Here is a 23,064-nt window from a genome sequence, read left to right on the forward strand (position 1 = left end):
GAAGCAAGCATTTGAAATGTCAGATAGCCTTATCACCGCGTTGCGAAGGCTATGGAACTCGGCTTTATATTTCTCGAACAAGTTAGATACTGTTCATAACTCTTTTCTTTAGTATTCCGTTCATTTTGTATTGTATTTCATTTACTTCGTAATGTATAGAGGAGTGCAAAAGAATATAATCTTTATTGTCATTGTTGGTCCAACGAAATTGAGTTTAGAGCATCACCACATACAAACATACTGAATATAGCATGTATAAATAATAACATCAATAATATAATATCAATGTCCCAAGTGCAATAGTGCTAGTGTAAATGAATAGTATGACAGTCCAGTTGAGTTAATGGATGGAGTGATTTCTTGATTTCTAATTTATTTTCTTTTTTTGGACAGCGCGCTAAACTTGACAGCACGCTACATTTTGACAGACACATTTCTGCCAAGAGCGCTGTCAGGAGTGCAGAGTGCAGACTGCTCGCAGCCACACATATTGGGCGTGTCTGCGCTGGTATCTCATCGAGCATGTGCTTCCGTGGATACCTCGCAGACGCAGAGCAGGCTCCGCGAATGCAATTTGCTTCGCGCAATCCATTCTCTGTGGATTCCGCCCAAAGCCTAATACTGCCAGCTGCTATAAGAAAACCAAAAACGATCGGTATCGTCGGCAGTGTATCGGCCGATATGACTCATAGACGATCGGTATCGGTGGCAAAAAACGTGATCGGGGCATCCCTAATTCTCACTAAATATAATAGAATAACCTAAATATACAGCTAAGCCCCATTGTATTCTGAAATGTAGACTTTAACAGTGTAAGCCAATAGAAATAAGGTATAACTTATGAGTGCTTTGGCTCCTATAAATACAGTACAGCTCAATACACACAATTGTTAAGGGGATGCAGACCAGAGAAAGACTTTCGTCTTGTTTACATCAGGGTCCCCCATTTTCAATTCATCATTACATATGACATACAATACATGACATACAGATAGACAGTACTGTTCCATCCAGACATTTATGACATACCAGATCTACAGAAATACAGCATTGTTTAAGAGTACAACGCCTGGCTGTCACATAGACCCTGGCGTTGGAAACTCCAAAAAGAGTACATTTGAGGGGGAAGAAACTGTACATTGGAGGGGGTTGGGTAGGTGGGGTGGGGACTGGTGGTTACGGTAACATCAGTTTAACAAGCTAATAATCACCCATTTTGTCTCTGCAGTTTAGATGAGAAGAAAGGGCTGCCGGTGGGGGACACATACGCGATTTTTTTTGGCTGGTAAATCTGTTTGGCTGGTAAAAAAAATCATCTACCCGCCAGTTGGCTGGTAAGCCAAAAAGTTAGTTTCCTCCCCTGATTGTATGTCATATATGTTATGAATTGAAAATGGGGGTCCCTGATGTAAACAAGATGAAAGTCTTTTTCTGGTCTGCATCCCCTTAACTCATTCTGCGCCAATCACGGAAAAAGTCGGGTTAACTTGCCAACCGCTCAGCGTCAATCACGAGAAAAGTCGGGTTTTAATCGTTATTTCTTTTATTAGCTATATCCATTCATTGTCATCCATCCAGCCTGATGTTATCATTGGGAATGGGTCTAAGCTCGCAAAAGGGCAAATACCGCCGCCTACGCCTTCCAGCCGGTATTGCACTCTATTAGAAATGGTGTAGTTTCTTTTCAGGGCCGATCTGAGCCGTGCGGGCGGGGTTTAAATACTCCGGCAGGACTAGCCTTTACAACGTTACATCTGCTATGCTGCCCCCCCCCCTTCATATGCAATGCCGGGCAATGTGGGACGGACCTCCACGAGCAGTATTTGGAATGGCGTTCAGATAATTGGATTATTTCTTTTGCATTACATCAGAGACCAGGTAAGGACTCTATATATAAAATCTTGCGTTGATCTGATATTCTTTTCTCCCGCGATCGAAGCTGTCTGTGTGGACTGTGTGTGGCTGTTTACCGTTGGTGGCCATGAGGAAGGATAATAACGACAATCTAGCGTTGATTTCAGGAATATTCGATAATCGGGCGAAAAATGACAACGTGATAACTGGATTTCACTAAAGGGCTATTATCGCGTCTTTTCCTGGGATTACTAAGAATCACCCAAACTATACTCATATTCAAAATGGTATAAAACAGAAATGTACGGATGAAAAAACAATCTGTTTTTTGCAGGTTGATGTGTTATTAGATCCATAGCTATAATATTAAATGTATTTTAAGCACTCGCAAGTTTCGCAGTCTCCCCATTGACGCGATGGCGTTCTACCCAGAAGGTAGACAGCGACCCCTGGCGCTGAATGAGTTAACATAAACAAATAAAATAAATAAAATTGTAGGCCTATGCCTTCATTTGAGGCTTAATAAAAATTATTACACACACAATTAGGCTACTACACGGCCGAGTCCGACCTCGTCTTAAGGCGAGACACTGCAGGTGAATAGTCAAATATACTTTTTTTGTTGATTTTGAGATTTTGTTATATTTTGCTTCCTAAACATGTCTTCTATGAAACTAGCGACAATAAAACGTCAATAACACACATTTAGTTGTTTATTTTACATCATTTTGCCTTATTGCATCCATAAATGTGCACATATTTAATGGGGAAGTGCCTCATTTGCATATATAAACATACATTTCAGAAAACTTGCAATATATTTTTTCTTAGTTTATATGTACATAACAAATTGGGAAAGTTTCATAGTGATATCTATTCAAATATGTTTTGCCTATTAGGGGGTACTACACTGTACTACACTGTTTGTAGCCTGTGTGTAGTTCTGTTCAGTTCAATAACATCATTATTATTATTATTCAGTTATCAGGCATGTGTTTAGGTTGTCTATTACTAATGGTTTGATTAGGTATTGTGTTTGTAAATATCTGTTTAAAAAAAAAGTATGGCATTTTACAATACAGAACTTTGAAGGCATTTTCCCAAAAATTTGTTTTAAGAGTTTTTCCTCATACTCTGAGCCAGAAATCTCCACTTCAGTAGCACTCACATACACCAAAACTTCCAGTTCTATTCATATCTATGTTCTGAAGGTATTTACAGAAGGGTTTGTTGATATCGTATTCATACCCTGATTTATATCACATTTTATTCCTAAAAACATGGCGAAATATGGAATTTTACCATAAAAATGTACTGAATGGAGTATTTTCTGATTTATGGAGTGATAAAAAGAGATATCCAAAATCCCCTCTGTAATAACCTTTGGCTCTAATATGTCAACAAGATGAAACTATAATTTTGAAAATGGCTTTATCCAATGTTCAGATTTCTGTCCTGGAATTATATGCAAATTAGTGCATATTTAAGTAGAGCATGCCTCATTTGCATATTTAAACATACAATTTCAGAAAACTTGTAATACAAGAAAGTCTTGTCTTAATATAAGTAATCAACTGGGGAAGTTTCATTGTGATATCTATTAGTTAATTTTTTTTACCCTATTCACCTGCAGTGTCTCCCCTTAAATAACAAATGGCATTGCTTCGCTTTCCTTAAAGGCCCACTTGCAGGTTGTATTTTTGTTCAATAAACAATGTGGACTAGGCCAACGGTGACTTTCATGAAGAGGGGAAATCTTTTTTCGAAATTGACCCAGTTTTAGCGTTTTTATCAAAAATGTTGTCCGCCCAACCACAACCACCACGTTGCACGTGCATATTTTAATCCATGTTTCATAGCGTGGGTGTGTCATCTTAATGATGACGTCACACCAGGTATCAGGGCAGCGAGGGGCGCTGAGAATCACACGCAGGTAGTGGCAGGAAGCAAAGAGCCTTCTTGTTACTACTAGCCGAGGAATCTGTGGCTAGTATCTGTTTCACCTAACACTATTGCTCCGTGATCATAGCCATTTATCTCTAAAGCTAACGTTAGTTAGCTATCGTGGTACCCCGTTTCGTGACTGTGATGCACCGAGTGCATCAGTCACGAAAGGGGCTACTGTCGTATCAACATGCCGTGACGTGTAGCTTGCTAGCCGGCATGATGCGTGCAGTGCAGTGGACATTTTTAACCCTTTCTGAGTGGAATTTCCGGCGTCAAATGGAAAAAAATAAATAATGAAAATAGATACCAATGATGTAAACTACACATAATTGAAGACACATAATTGACACATAATTGAAAACCTGCAAGTGGCACTTTAACATAAACAAATACAACTAATTAAATTGTAGGCCTATGCCTTCATTTGAGGCTTAATAAAAAAAACATACACAATTAGGCTACTACACACAATCTGTCAGTTTAGACGAATATGAAAATATATATATTTTTTTTAATCTACTTTTTCTCCCATTTTCTATTTTTCTCCCATCCCAATTTCGTATCGTCCAATTCTACCCTCCCCTGTCTCGAACGCTGTTAGGCCATGCCTCCCACAAACCGGCTGCAATGTGGACGAAGCCTTACATCACGTGTCCCCTCCGGTACTCGAGGAAGCAGCCGTCGCATCTTTTCACCTGCACAGCGCGATCTCTCAGCGGCGGGGGTCTGCGTGGGAGGGACACGCCGCCCCCGTCGCTTCCTGATTCTGCTGCGCAGGCGCATCAACCGACCTGTAGGAGTCGCTGTCCACAACGTCCAATCCCCACCCATCAGCTTTCCCACCCCTAACACTGCCAATTGTGTTAGTATGAACGACCAGCCAAGCTGATAGCAATGCGGAGAGCTGGGCTCAAACCCAGCGTATCCTGCATTGGTGGCGAGCGCCTTGCCCACTACACCACCTAGCCGCCCTACTATATGAAAATATCTTAACATGCAAGGGCCCACATGTGAGCCCTTTTTAGGACGATTTGCCCACCAGCACTTTGGCGACCACTAGTGGCTCGGTTGTGCATATTTTGTAATACAATATATATATCACATGACAAAATCCGTTCAGCGGTTCTCGAGTTACATGCCGGTATTTGAGGCTTGTGCAAAGTACACGGTATTGCGCAAAATACCACTCCCGACTCTTGGGGCTCTAGTTCCGTCAATAATTTGGCGATCTCGAAAATGATTATGGAGGGTTGTAGCCAATGAGTGTGGCTTTCCAATGATACCCCACGTGGGTATGTATAAATCAGGGATCTAGGTGAAAAACTAAACAAGCGAAAACAGGAAGAGAAAAACAGCCGAATTAAACTGAGTTTTTCATTGTACACAGTTTACCAAAATCACTCATTTCTGAATGGATCTTTATGAAATTTGGACATGTCCTACATAAGGCTTCAGGCTATGGATCTCAGGAGTTTTTAAGTCATACCACCTTCTGGGGAAATACTACCTCTGGACTACTAACTACTACAGAAAAACTTGAGTAACAATTTTTCTACAACTCAAGTTCAGACCTATGTTACTCCATTTCATTAGCACTAAAGGTGATCTTTCTTTATTGTATCAACAACTTCAGAATGTTATCTTTCAAAAGAGACCAGGCTCATGCATGTGCTATAGGTATAAAGTATAGTATTTTGGTTTGCAATAAAGGTATGCAGTCCTCAAAAACTAAAACTAAAATGGCCACTTTTGGGGGCGCAGGTTAAGAGGTTACGAACGGCAACTTAGTTAAATTAAACAAACATAAATTCTAAGCCATCATTTGAGGTTTAATAAAAGGAAACAATGAATTAGGCAAGGCTACAATACCGGAGCTTTGATTGGCCTATAAAGGATAGTGCTGCTACTCACGGTCATCCTCAACCCGCTTTAGGTTGTGTGCCAAAAAGACCAATGTGTCCACATTCTTTGACAACAGAGAACTTCTTGATTTGTTTAAAATAAATCCAGCTTTCGAAAAGATGCGCTATGAAGGGGTTGAAGTGGCAGGGATGGAAAGTAAACGCTTTGCTACAGTTGCCAACTTAGGATAACGGTGCACATTTATTCTCCACCAACCCAGCGGTCCACCTTTATCAGTTTTGGTTCTGTCTTTTAAAAAGTCATCCAGTTCACTCTTTGCAGTAACCACTTCTCCATGTGGTGCTGCATCTTCATCCATAGACAGAAGGAGGTCGCATTCTCTCTCTCTGTCCGTTTTAGGCCTCTTTTCCGCTGGAGCCGACCAGGCCATGTGAGCGGATCGGAGCGTGAGCGGCGCGGGGCGCGGAGCGGGCGGTTTTGACGTGAGCGAGGAGTGGGTTTTAAAATGAGTCGGCGCGACGTCCGGAGCGAGAGTTCTCCTCCGCTCCAATCCACTCCAGGCCGCTCACAGTGGTTTAACACTGTTGATGTTAATATACATGCAGTACAATGCCAAAGCAACAGATGGCGATGTACAAACATGAAGGCCATTTTCAACCAATGAGAAGGGTGAACCTGTGATATCCTGTTCAGGCTTCACTCCTCCTCCTTCACTCACTCCTGTTAGAAAAAGTATCGACGCCATTGTTGTTGTCGTTAGCTTACATGCTAACGTTAATGGCAGCGACCATAGCATTGTGGCTCGGCTAGCCTATCATCGCTTAATAGAGCTAGTGAATGGATAAACAATGTTATTTAACATTGCAGAATGGGTACAATTACAACGCGGCTCAATACAAACAATTGTTAAGGGGCCCAGGGGGTGTAGACTGTTGTAGTTTGAGCTAATTTACACCATGCTCCAAAAAATAAAAAAAAATCTACCGAGCGATCTGGCGCGGGGAGCGGGGAGCGCTCGATTCAAGGTGAGCGGGGAGCGAGCGGAGAGCGACTTGGGGGCGGGGTCAACATGAGCGATTAGCGGAGCGGACCAAGCTTTAAAGAGCGAAGAGCGGATTTCTCGGCCGCGCCGATCCGCTCACGTGGCCTGGAGCCGACTCACTGCCTCCTTCATCCCCGTCATCGTCAGTTGGTGGCGGTGCCAGGCGCTCAGCCAACGTAATCACCTCTGTGTACACATGTTCCTTTTCCTCGTCGGATAGCCAGCTTAATTGCTTAAAGCGGGGGTCAGTGGCTGCGCTGAGGACAGTAGCTTCAGTCACGTCTGAAAGTCGCCACCTCCTATCAATTTCCTCCACCAGTTTACTTTTCAGAGCTTTTGTGGTGGGACTGTCACTGTCGTCATCTTGCTCTAGATGTCTTTTTTTCAAATTTGTCAGCATTGGCGCTACTGCAGACAAGGACACATTTTCTTCTTTTGACAAGAGTTCAGTCAGAGTGATGAAGGGCTTAAGCATGGCAACAGTTTCCTCTGCGATGACCCACTGGGCTGTTGTCAGGTCCAGTGTTTGTCAGCTCTTTTGGTGACGATTGGGTCAGACAGGACAGCTGAAATGGGCCACCGTTGTTCGAGAAGACGCTCCAGCATAAAACACATCGAGTTCCAGCATGTTGCGACTTTTTGGATGAGTTTGTGGTCTGGGACTTGTTGTACGTTCTGTTTTTCTTTTAACCCCGCAGTTGCTTTCACACATTTCTTAAAGTGCGCCACAAGTCGCCTTGCAGCAGCCACGGTACGGTCTTAGTGCTGCATTAACGCAAAGCTGAAGTGTGTGTCCAGCACAGTGCACACCCCTGACAGTCCCCCACGCCTCCTCCTCCTGTAGCTTCTGAGTGCACAGAATCATATTAGCAGCATTGTCGTGCACAACCGCAACTCTTTTCTCTGCAGGTATAGCATATATGCATCGACCGCCTCTCCAAGTCTCTGTGCAATATTTTGAGCTGTGTGACTCTCCTCCATTGACTTTAGTCTCTAATACACAGTTCTTCATTCCCCAGTCATTATTTATCATATGAGCTGTCACCGTCATGTACGCTTCCATTTGTAGACTGGTCAGTATATCCGTTGTGAAACGAATTGCAGAGCACTTCTCAATGTCGCTGCGCACTTCATCCCGTATGCATCTGTGCTGATCTGTAAGCGCATAGGATACAGGGCTCTACAGTGCGACCATATTGCTCGCATATGCCCCTAAAAATATGTGCGTGCGAACATGCAAAATCAAGTACTCGCACGGCGTGCGAGTGGGGCCAGCGAGTGCAGAGTACAGCCTCTCATTCGTCCTTTTTTTTCTCCGCTGCGAGAATCGTTAAAAAACTACAAGTCCCACAGTTCACAGCCGCATAAACGTTCCAATCACAGTAGTTTCCTGTGGTCACGCGACTGGAAACCGAAAGTAATGATCAGCGGCTGCGTCACTGTCTGAGTCAAACAATAATACAGCCATGTCGAAGCCCATTCATTTTTATTTTGCGCGAAAGATACCGGAGAATGAGAAGTCAGGCGAGGCAGCTCATGTTACAGAGGTGATGGTTAACGTTAACGTTAACCAAGATACTGACGCTAGCCAGCATGCTAGCGAAGTTGGCCAAGCTAGCGAGGCTACACCCACTGTAGCACCCAATGTAGCCACTGTAGCTAGCGAAGCTACACCCACTGGAGCCGGAGGGAAGACATACAAATTTAACGTGAATTGGCTAAACATTTCCCCATGGCTAGAGTTCGAAAACAATGTCATGTTTTGTAAATATTGCAAAGTAGGATCGATGCATTGCGATGCATTGTTACACCCCTACAACTGGATATTGACAACCATACTGGGTAATTTACATTGGAGGTGGTTGGGGGGGGGGGGGGGGGCACACTGTATAAACAAGTAACACTGTACATTGAGGGGGGGGGGGGGGAGACACTGTACAAACAAACACAATTGTACATTGAACTATTGACAAAACCATACTAGGTAAATGACTGTACATTGGAGGGGGTTGGGTTAGGATATTTACAGGGGCCAGTGTTGAATTGCAGTCTCCCGTAGGTGTCCCTTGAGAGAGGTTTTGAAAGTGGGTAGTGATCCACATTCCTTTACAGCTTTGGGTAGGGCGTTCCACATTGATGTACAGCTAACTTGGCTAGCGTTATCAACCGCAGAGGTGGGCAATGGGTCCAGCTGTAGCGCCGGACGGCCAGAGTGCAAGCGGTGTGACATCGTAATTGGCAGAATCGACTGTCAATCAATGGTCTACCTGACACGCAAACTACTGTACTGGAGGTGTACAGTATTTCAATAGGCAACCCTGAAAGGATTATTTTTCTAAAAGAGCAACACTAGCTCCCCCCTCTACTGATGGCCCTGGTTGTAAAGCCAGTGTCTCCTTTTTGTTCAATATCACTGCCTTTCTTATTAGGCCTAGTTGTTGGCTACAACTTTGCCATAGTAGGCATTAATCACTTAATTAATAGTTCAAATGTCTGTCCCATTCCCGTTTGCACACGCAGGTGATACACACACACGCACCGATACACACACACACGCACACAGTGGGCCAGTGACTTTGGTGGTATGTGCTATTGCCAGTGATGCCACAGATTACTTGTAAAAGTAATCCGATTACTGATTACTGATTACTCCTTTAAAAAGTAATCCAAGTTACTTTACTGATTACTTGATTATCAGAGTAACTTAGTTACTTTGAAAGTAACTAGGTTACGAAGTCGTCGTCGTTCCCCCAACAGTTTTTTTTAAACGCTTTATTGAAAGTGCATAAATTGTTTTTAACTTGTTTCTCTGCACATAACGTAAATTGTTAAACTAGTGCTTCAGCTTCTGTACCATCAAGTATGGTAAAGCAACAGTCTATGATGCTCACAGCATTAGAGCAGCCAGCCAGTGGTTGTACAAAACCAGTGTATCTATTCACATCTAACAAATGCAGGCTGAACTATTCAATTATATCAACTGTAACTATTACATTGTTTTTATAAATGTCTCTCTATAAACATACAATCAGTCTCTCTTTAACATGTAAATTAACTGTAAATCTGGCAAATAAGAGCTTTTGCTCTGCCACCATCAAATATACATTAATCAATAGGGAAAGAAACAATCTTTCTCTGGTCTGCATCCCCTTAACAATTGTGTGTATTGAGCTGTACTGTATTGTACCCATTCTGCAATCTGTTAATAAAGTTTTCAATCAATCAATCAATCAATCTCTCTTTTGCTGTTTGGCTGGCCTCCGAGTCCTCCTGTACCTAGTCGAAGGCGAAGCGTCGGCTAGTGTTGTGATTCCAGATGCTTTCAATGCAATTGGATGTGCTGTTTTTAGCGGTAGACAGTATTTTGACTGAGGCTACGTTTAAACGAGCGTTTTGGAGTGGAAGTCTGAACAGAAACCGCAAAACGTCTTCTTGCGGTTTCACTTCGTTTAGACAAGCGTTTTGGGGTGGAATTCTCAGACGAACATAACAACGGAGCCCTGCTGTCACACGATTGGCGCATATGTCACATGACGTGCTGTGAAGACCCGCCCTACTCTGCCTCTGATTCGCAGACTGTGGATGGGGAATGTGATTGGGCCAAAGCAGAGTCACTCACAGACAGAGAGTCCAGTCACGCCGCGGGACACATTCTTGTGTAACCCTTTCACTGCCACACCACGTCACTCCATAATAATAATAAGAAAAACAGCTCAAAATGTATTTTTGACTGTCGAAAACTAAATAAAATACTGCATTCCGCCTGCATTATGAATTTATGATGAGATAGTAACGAAATAGTAACGCACAGCCACTTGGACAAGTAACTGCAATCAGATTACTGGCTTTTAAAGATTAACGCGTTAGATTACTATTTTCGGCGTTACCGGCATCACTGGCTATTGCACAGATCTGTGTCCCGTTTGCACATGCACGCACAGTACAAATATACATTTATTTCTGAAAAAAAAAAAAAAAAACTCTGTTACTTGACATATTTTCACTGTGCTCCTAAATATTTTTGGGTGCTCCTAGATTTCTTTGTGTGCTCCTAAATTTTTTAATTTAGGAGCACCTGTGCCCCTAGTGAAAAAGGTTAGCGTAGAGCCCTGGGATAGCCTCTCGTGTCGGCAAAGTATACGCTGGCTCCAGTGTTTTGATTAGGCGTTTAAACCCTTTCCCTTGCACGATATTTATAGGTCTCATGTCTTCTGCAATAAACAAAAAAGCCTAAAACTAAAGCCTTGCTTATGGCTTGCTTTCTGCTTTCCGTAAGCTTCCTAGTCAGCAATAGTTGTTTGTCGTGAGGTGTCGGCTAACGTCGAAGCATCCGTTTTTTTCAAACAATGCACCTACAAAAGCAGATTACAATTAAATTAGCCAACTTGGTAACACAACATTAGCCATAGCATAGGCATAGCCTTATTAATGTGTTGTGTGGCGTTATGTACAACGATACTTATGTTTTTTAGGTGATTTGACAAACTCGTTGTAGAGTTGTGATATGCCTATTTCTTCTGACATATCTGGCACTCGGTTTTAACGTGTAAAGTGTACTTCTTCGACATGTCTGCTGCACATGTCCTTGTTGTTTTCAACACAGAGAATCTCCACGTGCTTGTTGTAGAGAGGTGCCGCTTACTTTCGTTTCATTGGAATGGAAGCGCAAGATTTTGGAGGTGGGAAAAAAAATTAATAAAGAAATGTATTCGAATTTTTGTTTCCCGTTCGAATCCTGTGCCCATCGAACGAAGCTTCAAAGCGTCTAAGTATTTAAGACAGCCCTACTGCATAGAATAAAAAAATCGAATAAAAGAAAAAACTATGAAAACCCGAGAAATCTCTGGTTTTGGCGAGATAACCCGAGAAATCTCGGGTCTGGTGCAGAAAGTTTTAAGAACACGGAGCACAACAGTCTGTCAAGTTAAGACTGCTCTTCAGCGCTCCTAAATCCTGCTCTTAGTCAGGGCTGAATCCAAGCTTAGGGATGGTTGGGGAATCCTAAGATGTCTTAAATGGCCCTAAGAGCAAATATTGTCTTAAGTCCGTTGGAGAATGAGACCCAGTGTGTGCTGCTAGTGCACAACCAAGACCTCTCTCTCTGTCTGTCTCTCTCTCTCTATATCTCTCTCTGTCTGTCTCTCTCTCTCTCTCTGCCAGCAACTGTGGAGCTCAGTTGATTGTGACAGAAAGCTATTGTATCATGCATGCAGGAGAAGCCAAATGTATGCATTGGCCAATTCAAAAAATACCACTCAATTTGTTTTTCAGACGGCCCCATTATTCTGGAAGAATAAGACCCTGGCCGGGCCTTCATTTGGGACCCCACTTTGCATCCACTCCCCTGTTCACACAGAGAATGTGTTGTATCTCTAGGTCAGCAGCATTGCCTTGAATAATTCAGTGACGTTAAGATCTTCTCTTTGCCAGTGGAGTGTTTACAGAGTGTATTCTGGCTTCTGAATATACACAATAACCGTGTAGGAGAAATCCTTCACTTCTGCAAATAGAGGTTATAATGGCACGTTTGTAATGGCTCGACTCAACTAACTGATGTGTTTAGGTGGTTGATTGACAGAATGAATGAATGAATGAATGAAAACTTTATTTAACAGATTGCAGAATGGGTACAATACAGTACGGCTCAATACATACAATTGTTAAGGGGATGCAGACCTGAGAAAGACGTTTGTCTTGTTTCCATCAGGGTCCCCCATTTTCAATTCATATAGACATATATGACATACATGACATACAGATAGTCAGTACTGCTACATCTATACATTTATGACATACCAGATTTGCAAATACAGTACTGTTTGTGATACAGAAGGAGTCAAGAAAAGGGAGTATATACATTTGACGTAGAAACTGTACATTGGAGGAGGTTGGGTGGGGGGGGTTGGGTACATTGGGATATTGACAACCATACTGGGTAATTTACATTGGAGGTGGTTGGGGGGGGGGGGGGGGGGGCACACTGTATAAACAAGTAACACTGTACATTGAGGGGGGGGGGGGGGAGACACTGTACAAACAAACACAATTGTACATTGAACTATTGACAAAACCATACTAGGTAAATGACTGTACATTGGAGGGGGTTGGGTTAGGATATTTACAGGGGCCAGTGTTGAATTGCAGTCTCCCGTAGGTGTCCCTTGAGAGAGGTTTTGAAAGTGGGTAGTGATCCACATTCCTTTACAGCTTTGGGTAGGGCGTTCCACATTGATGTGGCATAATTGCGAAACGTGTTTAGTCCCTTATTTGAGCCGAATCTGGGTTTAACATGATTTGTGGAGCTCCCTCTGGTGTTGTGATCGTGGTATTCACTGACCTTTGGGAAGTATTTTGACATGTACATGGGTACCTTGGTCGTGTAGTGTATCTTGTAGACCAGGCCCATTGCAAGTTGTTGTACTCTGTCGTCTACTCTAAGCCATCCTAGGTTGTCAAAGTGGGCAGGGGTGAGGTGGGTTCTAGGAGTAAGGTCAAGCAGTAGTCTGACCAGTTTGTTTTGAGATGTTTGTAATTTTGTTTTTAGCGCCTTTGAGGTGCTTTGGTACCATGAGGTGCAAGCATAGTCGTAGTACCCCTGAATGAGTGCTCCTGCCAGAGTCTTCAGGGTGTTCTTGTTTACCAGAGAGGAGATCCGGTACAAGAATCGAGTTCGTTGGTTGACTTTTTTTATTACATTGGATGCCATTTTGTCACAGGAGAGATTAGCCTCTAGGATGGAACCCAGGTAGGTAATTTCATCTTTCCTTGTGACAATATTGTCACCCACTGTAACTGAGAAGCCGTCGGTCTTGCTGAGTTTGTTATTTGAACCGAAGAGAATGGACTCTGTTTTGCCCATGTGTAATGATAGTTTGTTATCAGCGAGCCATATGCAGATTCTGCCTAGTTCCGAGCTGAGGGTTTTTTCAACCTGTAACTTGTTCTTGTCAGAGACCAGCAGGGCTGAGTCGTCCGCAAACAGGAACAAGTTGCAGTCACAAGCTGACGACATGTCATTTGCATAAATTAGGAACAGTAGCGGTCCTAGTATGCTTCCTTGTGGAACACCACAGCTCACTGTGAGGGGGGGGGATAGGGTACCGTTTACCTCCACCATCTGTTCCCTCCCCTCAAGGTAGGATTGCATCCAGCTCACTGATAGACTATCAAAACCAATTGCTTTTAGCTTGTCAATCAGAATGGAGTGATTGACCGTGTCAAAGGCCTTTTGTAGGTCCAGCATGACCATGCCGCAGTATTTGCCTGCGTCCACCTCTTGTTTGATGTGGTCATTCAAATAGAGAAGGCATGTGTCAGTGGAGTGGGATGTTCTGAAGCCAGATTGGAATTCGTAGATTCGATTTTTTTCCGCTAGGTACTTTTCGACCTGTTCGTAGACTATTTTTTCCATGACTTTCGAGATGGAGGTGAGAATAGAAACAGGGCGGTAGTTGCCTGGGTCTAATTTGCTGCCCTTTTTGTGCAGAGGGGTCACCCTCGCAATTTTGAAGTCCTTGGGGACGTGTCCCTGTTTTATGGAGAGGTTTATTATGTGTGTGATGATTGGTGTGATGGCGGCTGCTGAGTCTCTGAGGAATTTGGAGGGGATGTTGTCATGGCCAGTGGCCTTGTTAGGTTGGAGGGCGCTCAGTTTATTGAGTACCTCATCTGTTGTTACCATTTCCAGCTTGAAGTCGTCCTTGCGGACCCCTAGGTTTTTGTAGTAAGCTACTATGTGTTCTACCCCATAAAGCCCTGAGTGGGAGGGTAGTTTGTTTACCAGTGTTGTGGCTATGTTTGTGAAGAAAATGTTTAAGTAATTGGCTACATCCAGCTTGTCTGTGATGAGCGTGTTGTCCGTTTTTATGTTTATGTTTGAGAATCTGGTTTTAAGTTTTTTACTGCATCCTAGTTGATTATTGAGTAATTTCCAAAGTTCACGTGGTTTGTTTTTGTTTTCCTCAGTTTTGTCATTGATGAAATTCTTTTTTGCAGTTTTGATCATGGAGTTTACGTCGTTTCTTAGTCTGTTTCTTTCTAGTTTGAGTTCAGTCACGTGGGCTTGGAGTTCACTGCTCGTGCTTTTAGTAAGCTTTGACTGACTTTTACGAAACTCAGAGCATTTTTTGTCTCTGGTTTTCATAGCGGCCAGTATTTCGGAGTGCATCCACGGCTCAGCGCGATTTTTTACCCTGGTGGTTCTTAGGGGGGCCATGTCGTTTAGTATTGCTGAGAATTTGGTTTTGAAACCAAGCCATGTTTCGTCAACCAGTGTACCATTGAGTTCATCTGACCAGTCCAGACTCTCCAGTTCAAGGTTGAAGGCCTCGCTAGAGTAGGTTTTGAGGTCTCTAGATGTGACTGTTTTGTGGCAGCCAGCCTTTTGTTTTAGTTTTTTTCGGGTACAGAATATCATATAATGATCACTTAACCCAGAACACTGATTCAGCTAGCTATGCTATTTGTGCTGCAGATTAATCCTTCATTTCAAATGTCATGAGGTGGACAGTAAAATACGGAGTGTAAACTATTCTTTACCCTGATTTTTCAATCATTGTGTCCTGTAGCTTAACCCTTTCACTACCACACTACAGAAGGTTAACCTTTCACTACCACACTACATTGACAAACATGCACGTGTGTCAATGAGTAGTAGTAAGTTAGTAACTCATACGATTTACATTTTTAATTTATGCAGACCACCCGTGGGCAAGAGCCGACCAGTAACCCATGGTGGCCCAGATATTAATCACAATTGATGTGGAAATTAGTACCATCGAGGCCAGGTCCTTCTCTTATGATGAAACATAACTAGTGAGGTTTCCCTAAAGTAGCCTTGCTGGATTGAAACAAAATAAACAAGAGGCAGGCTAATTAAAGTACTGTAGCATGCTGGTGAAAATTGTCCTCCCACTGTCATGCGTTATTATAGTAATTATCAGTAATGGAAATGCAGGGTGCGAACCACGGGGCCGGGGGAGCCAGGAATGAGACATCAGCTCCCCTGAAAACATGATTTGTGAAATTTTGGGGGGTCTCTAATATACTGACAATAAATGCTATTTTTGCCATGCATTTCTATTTTACCCATGGCTGTTCGCTAAGGATGGAAGCTTTGGTTGCACCATATGCAGAGACGCAAAATGTCTTATTCTTTCTGAAAAGGTAATTGGCACGCACTTATCGGAAGAGTGGATTAACGGGGATGTAAACAGCAATGCACAGAACAAGTTGCGCAAAATAATCTAGAAACATCGGGATAGCATATAGCACACAAAAGGGCAGTTGAAGTCGCAGCAACTAAACAAAAGGAGATTCTGCCATACAGTACTTGAGATCAATTCCAAGTTAATGGAAGAAACAGCAACTTCATTCATATCCGCTATAGTGGCCAAGGCAAGGCTGGCTAATCAAAAAAACTCCCATCCTTGATTGATTGATTGATTGAAAACTTTATTAACAGATTGCAGAATGGGTACAAACAAACAGTACGGCTCAATACAAACAATTGTTAACACTTTGCCGCCCAACCACGAGTTAACTCGGGTTTCGGTGCCATGCGTTGAGGACCAGAGCCACGAGTTAACTTGTGGCAAGTTGTTATTGTTTTATTCCATATTAATAAACGGATCAAGATCCCCGATCGACTCTGCAGATTTACCCGCCTCCTTGAAATCGGCGACATGCAATACCGGCTAGATCCTCTTAGGGGCGCCATCGCTCCACTGCAGTATCATTGTGGGCGAGTGGATAATTTTTTTTTACTGTCTATGGGCGTTTCATATGAGCCTGGATCCCAAGCGAACATCCTCCACCGTTGATCACGGTTCGAAGCGCAGATTTCAGCCTGGAATAATGGGATTTATGATCAGCCAATGGACATATCGATCTACCAGATGCCGATGAATAATGGGGAAATGCTGCCGGCTATCACATGGGCTGACGGTAGGGATGCACGATATTGATTTTTTGACACCGATACCGATAACTTTATGCTCCTCAAGCCGATACCGATACCGATAACCGATATTTATTGTATTATAATATTTTTTTTAACTGTATATATATATATATTATTTTTTTTTGTCAATTCTTTTTTTTTTTTTTTTAGTATTTATAAGCTCCGACGTCATCGGTACTGCTATCGGTACTCGAGAAATTATGGAGTTTTTTTTTTAGGAATTTAAACGTCGCAAACTAATCTTGTTGGCCGTTGTCTATTATCTCTCCTGCCTCTGTCTCTGCCTGCGAGCGGGCTCCCTCCCACACACACACACACTCACTCACACACACACACACACACACACTCACTCACACGGGTGCTGCGCTGCCGACTCAGTACAGACAGCTCTGCTCTCATAATGGCGGAGAGAACGAAATGTTCAAAAGTCTGGGTCTATTTTACTAAAGTCGATGCTGACAACACTCGTTGCCACAAGTGCAACAAGACATTTGCCAGTAATGTATAAGCGCTCGTACTGGTCAATGGGGAGATAACGTTAGCTCCGAGTAGAGTAATGGCTGACAATCCGGAGGTAAATAAACGAACGAGAGCTTCTGATTGGTGGTAAGAAGAAGAGGTGGGTGCAAGCCGTGGGACGTAATTGGCAGATCGACTGTCTGTCTCCGAATGTAACGTGACTACGTCACAGCCAAGAAAGGGAGCGCTCGATTTGTGAAAAACTCCCTGTTCCTAAACCACACGCTATCAGTTTTACCACAGTACTGGCAAAACGGGAGGAGGCTATAATAAAAACAAGCGCCCTTCATCCAAATCCACCCACACCGGATTTCTTTTAACCAAAAAATGTATTATATGTTATCGGAGCTATCAATAACGTTATCGAGTTTATCGGGATGACGTCATAATTGCTGATATCGGCCCGATAATTATCGTAATTATCGTGCATCCCTAGCTGACGGTAAGACATTATTAACCCAAATTACAGCCGGATCAGACATTGTTGTAAAACGCAAGCGATCGATCAGTGAATGTGGCTACTTGAACGCACACTGTATTGCTAATCAATAATACTAATCGGCGTCCCCCGCCGCCCCCATTTCATCCATAGATGCTCTGTAAAATTACGGATGATAAGCCATTTGTTTTATTTAATTCGAATATATACAACAGAAATGCCGTTCGATATAACGTGAGTTAGGGCTGGGCGATATGACCAAAAACATTATCGCGATAAAATTATAAAATTATTTTCATATAATTCGATATCGATAATTATCGTCGATATAATGTATGTCAAGTTTAATTAACTTATTATGCTGCTGCGAATGTCTCGAGTCGAGTTGATGTCGTCATCAGTCCGCGCACGTTAGAAGTTAGCCGACAAGCGGAATATCTCATGGCAATGTAATAAATATGACACTAAAATACTCTCTTCCGCCACAATATATTGAAACGACGTCCACTGTATACCACACACTACTATGAACGTGGCCTCAGAATTCACGCCGCACACATACTCTGCACGTAAATATATAAAACATCGCCGTGCAAGCTAGTTAGCCTAGCCAGCCTGTTGTCTTATTATGCTGCTGCGAATGTCTCGAGTCGAGTTGATGTCGTCATCAGTCCGCGCACGTTAGAAGTTAGCCGACAAGCGGAATATCTCATGGCAATGTAATAAATATGACACTAAAATACTCTCTTCCGCCACAATATATTGAAACGACGTCCACTGTATACCACACACTACTATGAACGTGGCCTCAGAATTCACGCCGCACACATACTCTGCACGTAAATATATAAAACATCGCCGTGCAAGCTAGTTAGCCTAGCCAGCCTGTTGTTCCTAAGCGGTGTATTCCATGACAATGTGCTCAATATGATACTAAAATACTCTCTTCCGCCACAATATATTGAAACGACGTCCACTGTATACCACACACTACTATGAACGTGGCCTCAGAATTCACGCCGCACACATACTCGGCACGTAAATATATAAAACATCGCCGTGCAAGCTAGTTAGCCTAGCAAGCCTTGTTGTTGAGTGAGTGCTACCTCTGGGTCTCCTTCCTGGTCTCCTTCGCTCTCGGCCATCTCCTTCACCGATTGGTTGTTAGTGCGTGCTCATATCCAAGCTTGGAAAATCGATATATCGAAACTTTGCGACCACGTTTCATGTTTATTTCGAGGAAATAATTTATCGCGATAGTTATCGTTATCGTTTTATCGCCCAGCCCTAACGTGAGTAGCCTTTAGCCTCATATCTAGCTTTCCAGAAAAAATACGAGACAAACTGCGATAAAGCTTATATTCACGACGCTATAAAATGACAACCAACTGATGGATTTTCTTTTCTTTAAGCCATTATGAAGGCACGGTTTATGCACTCAAGTGACAATGAGAATGGACAGATAGCAATACTATAAAGTATATATATAGCTATCCAAAAGTACATCGGTTTGTTTACAAAGCGTTGTCCTCCAGCCACATATTAGATGGCGAGGGCCGGTCGTCAATGTGTTAAGGGGATGCAGACCAGAAAAAGACTTTCGTCTTGTTTACATCAGGGTCCCCCATTTTCAATTCATCAAGACATTTATGACATGACATACAGATATACAGTACTGTTTCATCAAGACATTTATGACATACAAGACATACAAATATACAGTACTGTTTAAAAGAAAGAGATCATAAAAAATATATATAGGGGAAGAAGGGGAAGAAACTAGGGGTGCACCGATATATCGGTCGGGTATCGGTATCGGCCGATAAGTGCCTTGTTGACTGCTATCGGCCTATCAGCCGATAAGCTCAAATGTGCCGATAGCAGTCGCCGATAAATAAGCATCAATTTGTGTAGCGTCAAAAGGCAAAAAAAAAAAAAGCCTGCCGTCCCCCACACACACACACAAGCTACTGCATCACAGTTAACTACTTATGATTAACAAGGCATTCGTTTTGTGGCATTGACGTTATATAGTTAGTGTTACACGGACAATAACATCAGCATATTATTATTACCCATAGCAGCAAGGCATTACTCCGAGTCCGTTCATAGCTCAGTTCCATTCCGTTGCTCATTCCGTACCCAACTACCCACTACTAGTTAGTTAGCACCATCCAGGCATCAACGTGAGCTCCCGGTACGGTAGCTAGTTAGTTAGCACCATCCAGGCATCAATGTGAGCTCCCGGTACGGTAGCTAGTTAGTTAGCACCATCCAGGCATCAACGTGAGCTCCCGGTACGGTAGCTAGTTAGTTAGCACCATCCAGGCATCAACGTGAGCTCCCGGTACGGTAGCTAGTTAGTTAGCACCATCCAGGCATCAACGTGAGCTCCCGGTACGGTAGCTAGTTAGTTAATAACGTTATATAGTTAGTATTACACGTTCAATATAACATCAGCATATTATTTACCCGAACACAGCAAGTAAGCAAGGCATTATTCCGTTCATAGCTCCGTTGCTCATTCCGTACCAAACTACCCATTCTGCAATCTGTTAATAAAGTTTTCAACCAGACAAATGTATAGAAAGGCTTTGTTTTATTATAACATTTGTTGCAGTAAAATCATTGCGTCTCGTTTGGCCATCCTGTGGAGCGCGCTGGTCGGCGGGCACTGCCGGGCAGCTAACGTATTAGCTTGTTGTGGTTCTGAGTTAGTGAGTTTGACTCGCATTCTGAGTTCTCGCAAGCAGATCAATGGCGACATGCCCCCGAAGTAGAAAATGAATAAACGCTTGCCGAACAGCAGGAGGTGGGTGCTAGCGGTGTGGCGTAATTGGCCGAATCGACTGTCAATCAAAATGGTTCCATTGCATTGGTTGAAAGCTCTGGTTGAGAGAATAGTATCCCGCTGCAGGCCGCCAGAATGGTTCCATTGCATTGGTTGAAAGCTCTGGTTGAGAAAATAGTATCCCTCTGCAGGCCGCCAGACGATACTGGGAGAGAGATAGTGATACCATAAACATATTTCTTGATGTTTCCTTTTTTTAAGTAAGTAAATAGGCCTACAAATACAAACATACAGTAGTTTCATAAAAAAAAAAAAAAAAAAAAAAAAAAATTACAAATACTTATATACAAATATTGGTATCGGTATCGGTATCGGCCGATAGTGTTAGTTGAACAATCGGTATCGGTGGCCAATTTTCATATCGGTGCATCCCTAGAAGAAACTGTACATTGGAGGGGGTTGGGTGGGTGGGTGGACATTTACCGGGGCCAGTTTCTAATTGCAGCCACCAGTAGGTGCTCTTTGAGAGCGGTTTTGAAGGAGGGTAGGGATTTTTGGAACTCAATAGTGCAAAAGTAGGCACTGTACATAAATCAGATCACTCATGTGCTGAAAGTATAGGTGCATTTTTGTGTTCGATCAGAGGGGTTAATCTGAGCATGTGTATTTCATGTGCGTCTTCATCATGCATGCAGACCTGTGTGGCGTGGACTATGTGTGGTTCTGTAACGTTACTCATACGTACTGTACCTATAGCCTATGTTAGTATGTCTACTCTACAGCAAGCGTCACAGTAAAATCCTTATGGTCATGGTAGTTCGCAGTCGCACACTGTGGAAATGTATATTTGTCGACTACGGATCTCCTCTCTGGTAAACAAGAATACCCTGAAGACTCTGGCAGGAGCACTCATTCAAGGGTACTACGACTATGCTTGCACCTCATGGTACCAAAGCACCTCAAAGGCACTAAAAACAAAATTACAAACATCTCAAAACTAACTAGTCAGACTACTGCTTGACCTTACTCCTAGAACCCACCTCACCCCTGCCCACTTTGACAACCTAGGATGGCTTAGAGTAGACGACAGAGTACAGCAACTTGCAATGGGCCTGGTCTACAAGATACACTTGTACAGTGACCGCGGTTGCCCAGCACTGCACCACTGCCCTTAACAATTGTATGTATTGAGCTGTACTGTACTGTACCCATTCTACAATCTGTTAATAAAGTTGTCAATCAATCAATCAATCAATCAATCAATCACGCTAGCCAATACAATGTCGGGGCCGGGGGGAAGAGTTCTGCATAATATTCACTTTAGTTTGGGACAGACGGGACGCATCTATTGCACTATTTGCACGTTGATATTTGGAGTTGATTCTTCGGTACCGCAGGCGCAGCGAAGTAAATTTTATGAAAGTTCGAAAGTGCAGATTATACATACAAATATGCACGGTAGCCTAAATACACTTACCTCACTCATGGTTGAAGTGTGTACGGCAGCTACGATTCCAGTGGGCTAGATGCGCGCTTGTCGGTGGATGGTCGGCAGACAGTCCTCTCCAAGATACTCGCTTTCAGAGAGAGGCGGAGGTTTTATGCCATGGCAAGAGCATGTCATCATCGCATTGCTTTTAAACCAATAGGAATGCGTTTTCTCTATCCCTCGCTCACTTTTAAAACCATTTGAACTTCCCGACACACTGTAGTTATTTAATGTTCCCTGTCGCCGTCAGTACACAGATGCGAATAGCAAACTGCACGCCCGATTGGCGATATCAGCCAGTGACCAGATATGATATATAAACCAGCCTGGGGAGACTCACTCCTCAGATATCAGAATCAGAATCTGAATCAGAAAGGTCTTTATTGCCAAGTAGTTTTCACATACAAGGAATTTGCTTTGGACATTATCGGTGCGAATACAATAAAGAGGTGGAGTAAAACATAATGAAATATGAGCTAAGCACAATTTAATAATATAATTATGAAATTAAATATAGGCCAGGGCTGTACAACTGTAAATAAGAGGTTGAATTAAATTATATGGGATATAAACTAAATTAAATATAGCACAATACTAGAATAATAGTATGTATAAGTAAAAAATGTAATAGGAATAGGCCCTGGGCTGTACAACTGGGCAGATGTGGTCAATTATACACTAATTAGAGTAAAGTAACAATACAGGCAATATAGTCCAGTAGGGTTGTGTTAATGTAACACCACAGTGGGGGGGTGTCAGTGAGGGTCCCGAGCCTTGTTGATGAGGCTCACTGCAGAGGGGAAGAAACTTGTGGCGTGAGGTTTTGGCCTTGAGTACCGCAGTCTCCTGCCAGAGGGGAGTGTCTCAAACAGGTTGTGACAGGGGTGGTAGGGGTCGGCCACAATCTTGCCTACACGCTTCAGGGTACAGGTCCGACCTGGAGAGATGGCAGATTGCAGCCGATCACCTTCTCAGCAGAGTGGATGACACGCTGCAGCCTGCCTTTGTCCTTGGCCGTGGCTGCAGCTTATAGAGGAGGTGAGGATGGACTCAATGATGGCTGTGTAAAAGTGCACCATCATCGTCTTTGGCAGGTTGAATTTCTTCAGCTGCCGCAGGAAGTACATCCTCTAGGCTCTAGGCCAGGGGTAGGCAACCC

General features: G+C 43.1%; 1 protein-coding gene across 1 annotated transcript in view; it reads right to left on the reverse strand.

Moving 5' to 3' along the window:
• Nucleotides 1-21,974, reverse strand: part of pcp4a (Purkinje cell protein 4a) — a 208,388-nt gene extending 186,414 nt beyond the window's left edge. The window contains exon 1 of the mRNA XM_084320290.1: nucleotides 21,894-21,974. Coding sequence (XP_084176416.1) covers nucleotides 21,894-21,902 — 9 coding nt within the window. The 5' untranslated portion in view covers nucleotides 21,903-21,974. The remainder of the gene's footprint in view (nucleotides 1-21,893) is intronic.
• Nucleotides 21,975-23,064: the final 1,090 nt, after the last annotated feature.

This window comes from Notolepis coatsorum (assembly GCF_963971535.1).
Source record: "Notolepis coatsorum genome assembly, chromosome: 8".
Classification (NCBI taxonomy): domain Eukaryota; kingdom Metazoa; phylum Chordata; class Actinopteri; order Aulopiformes; family Paralepididae; genus Notolepis; species Notolepis coatsorum.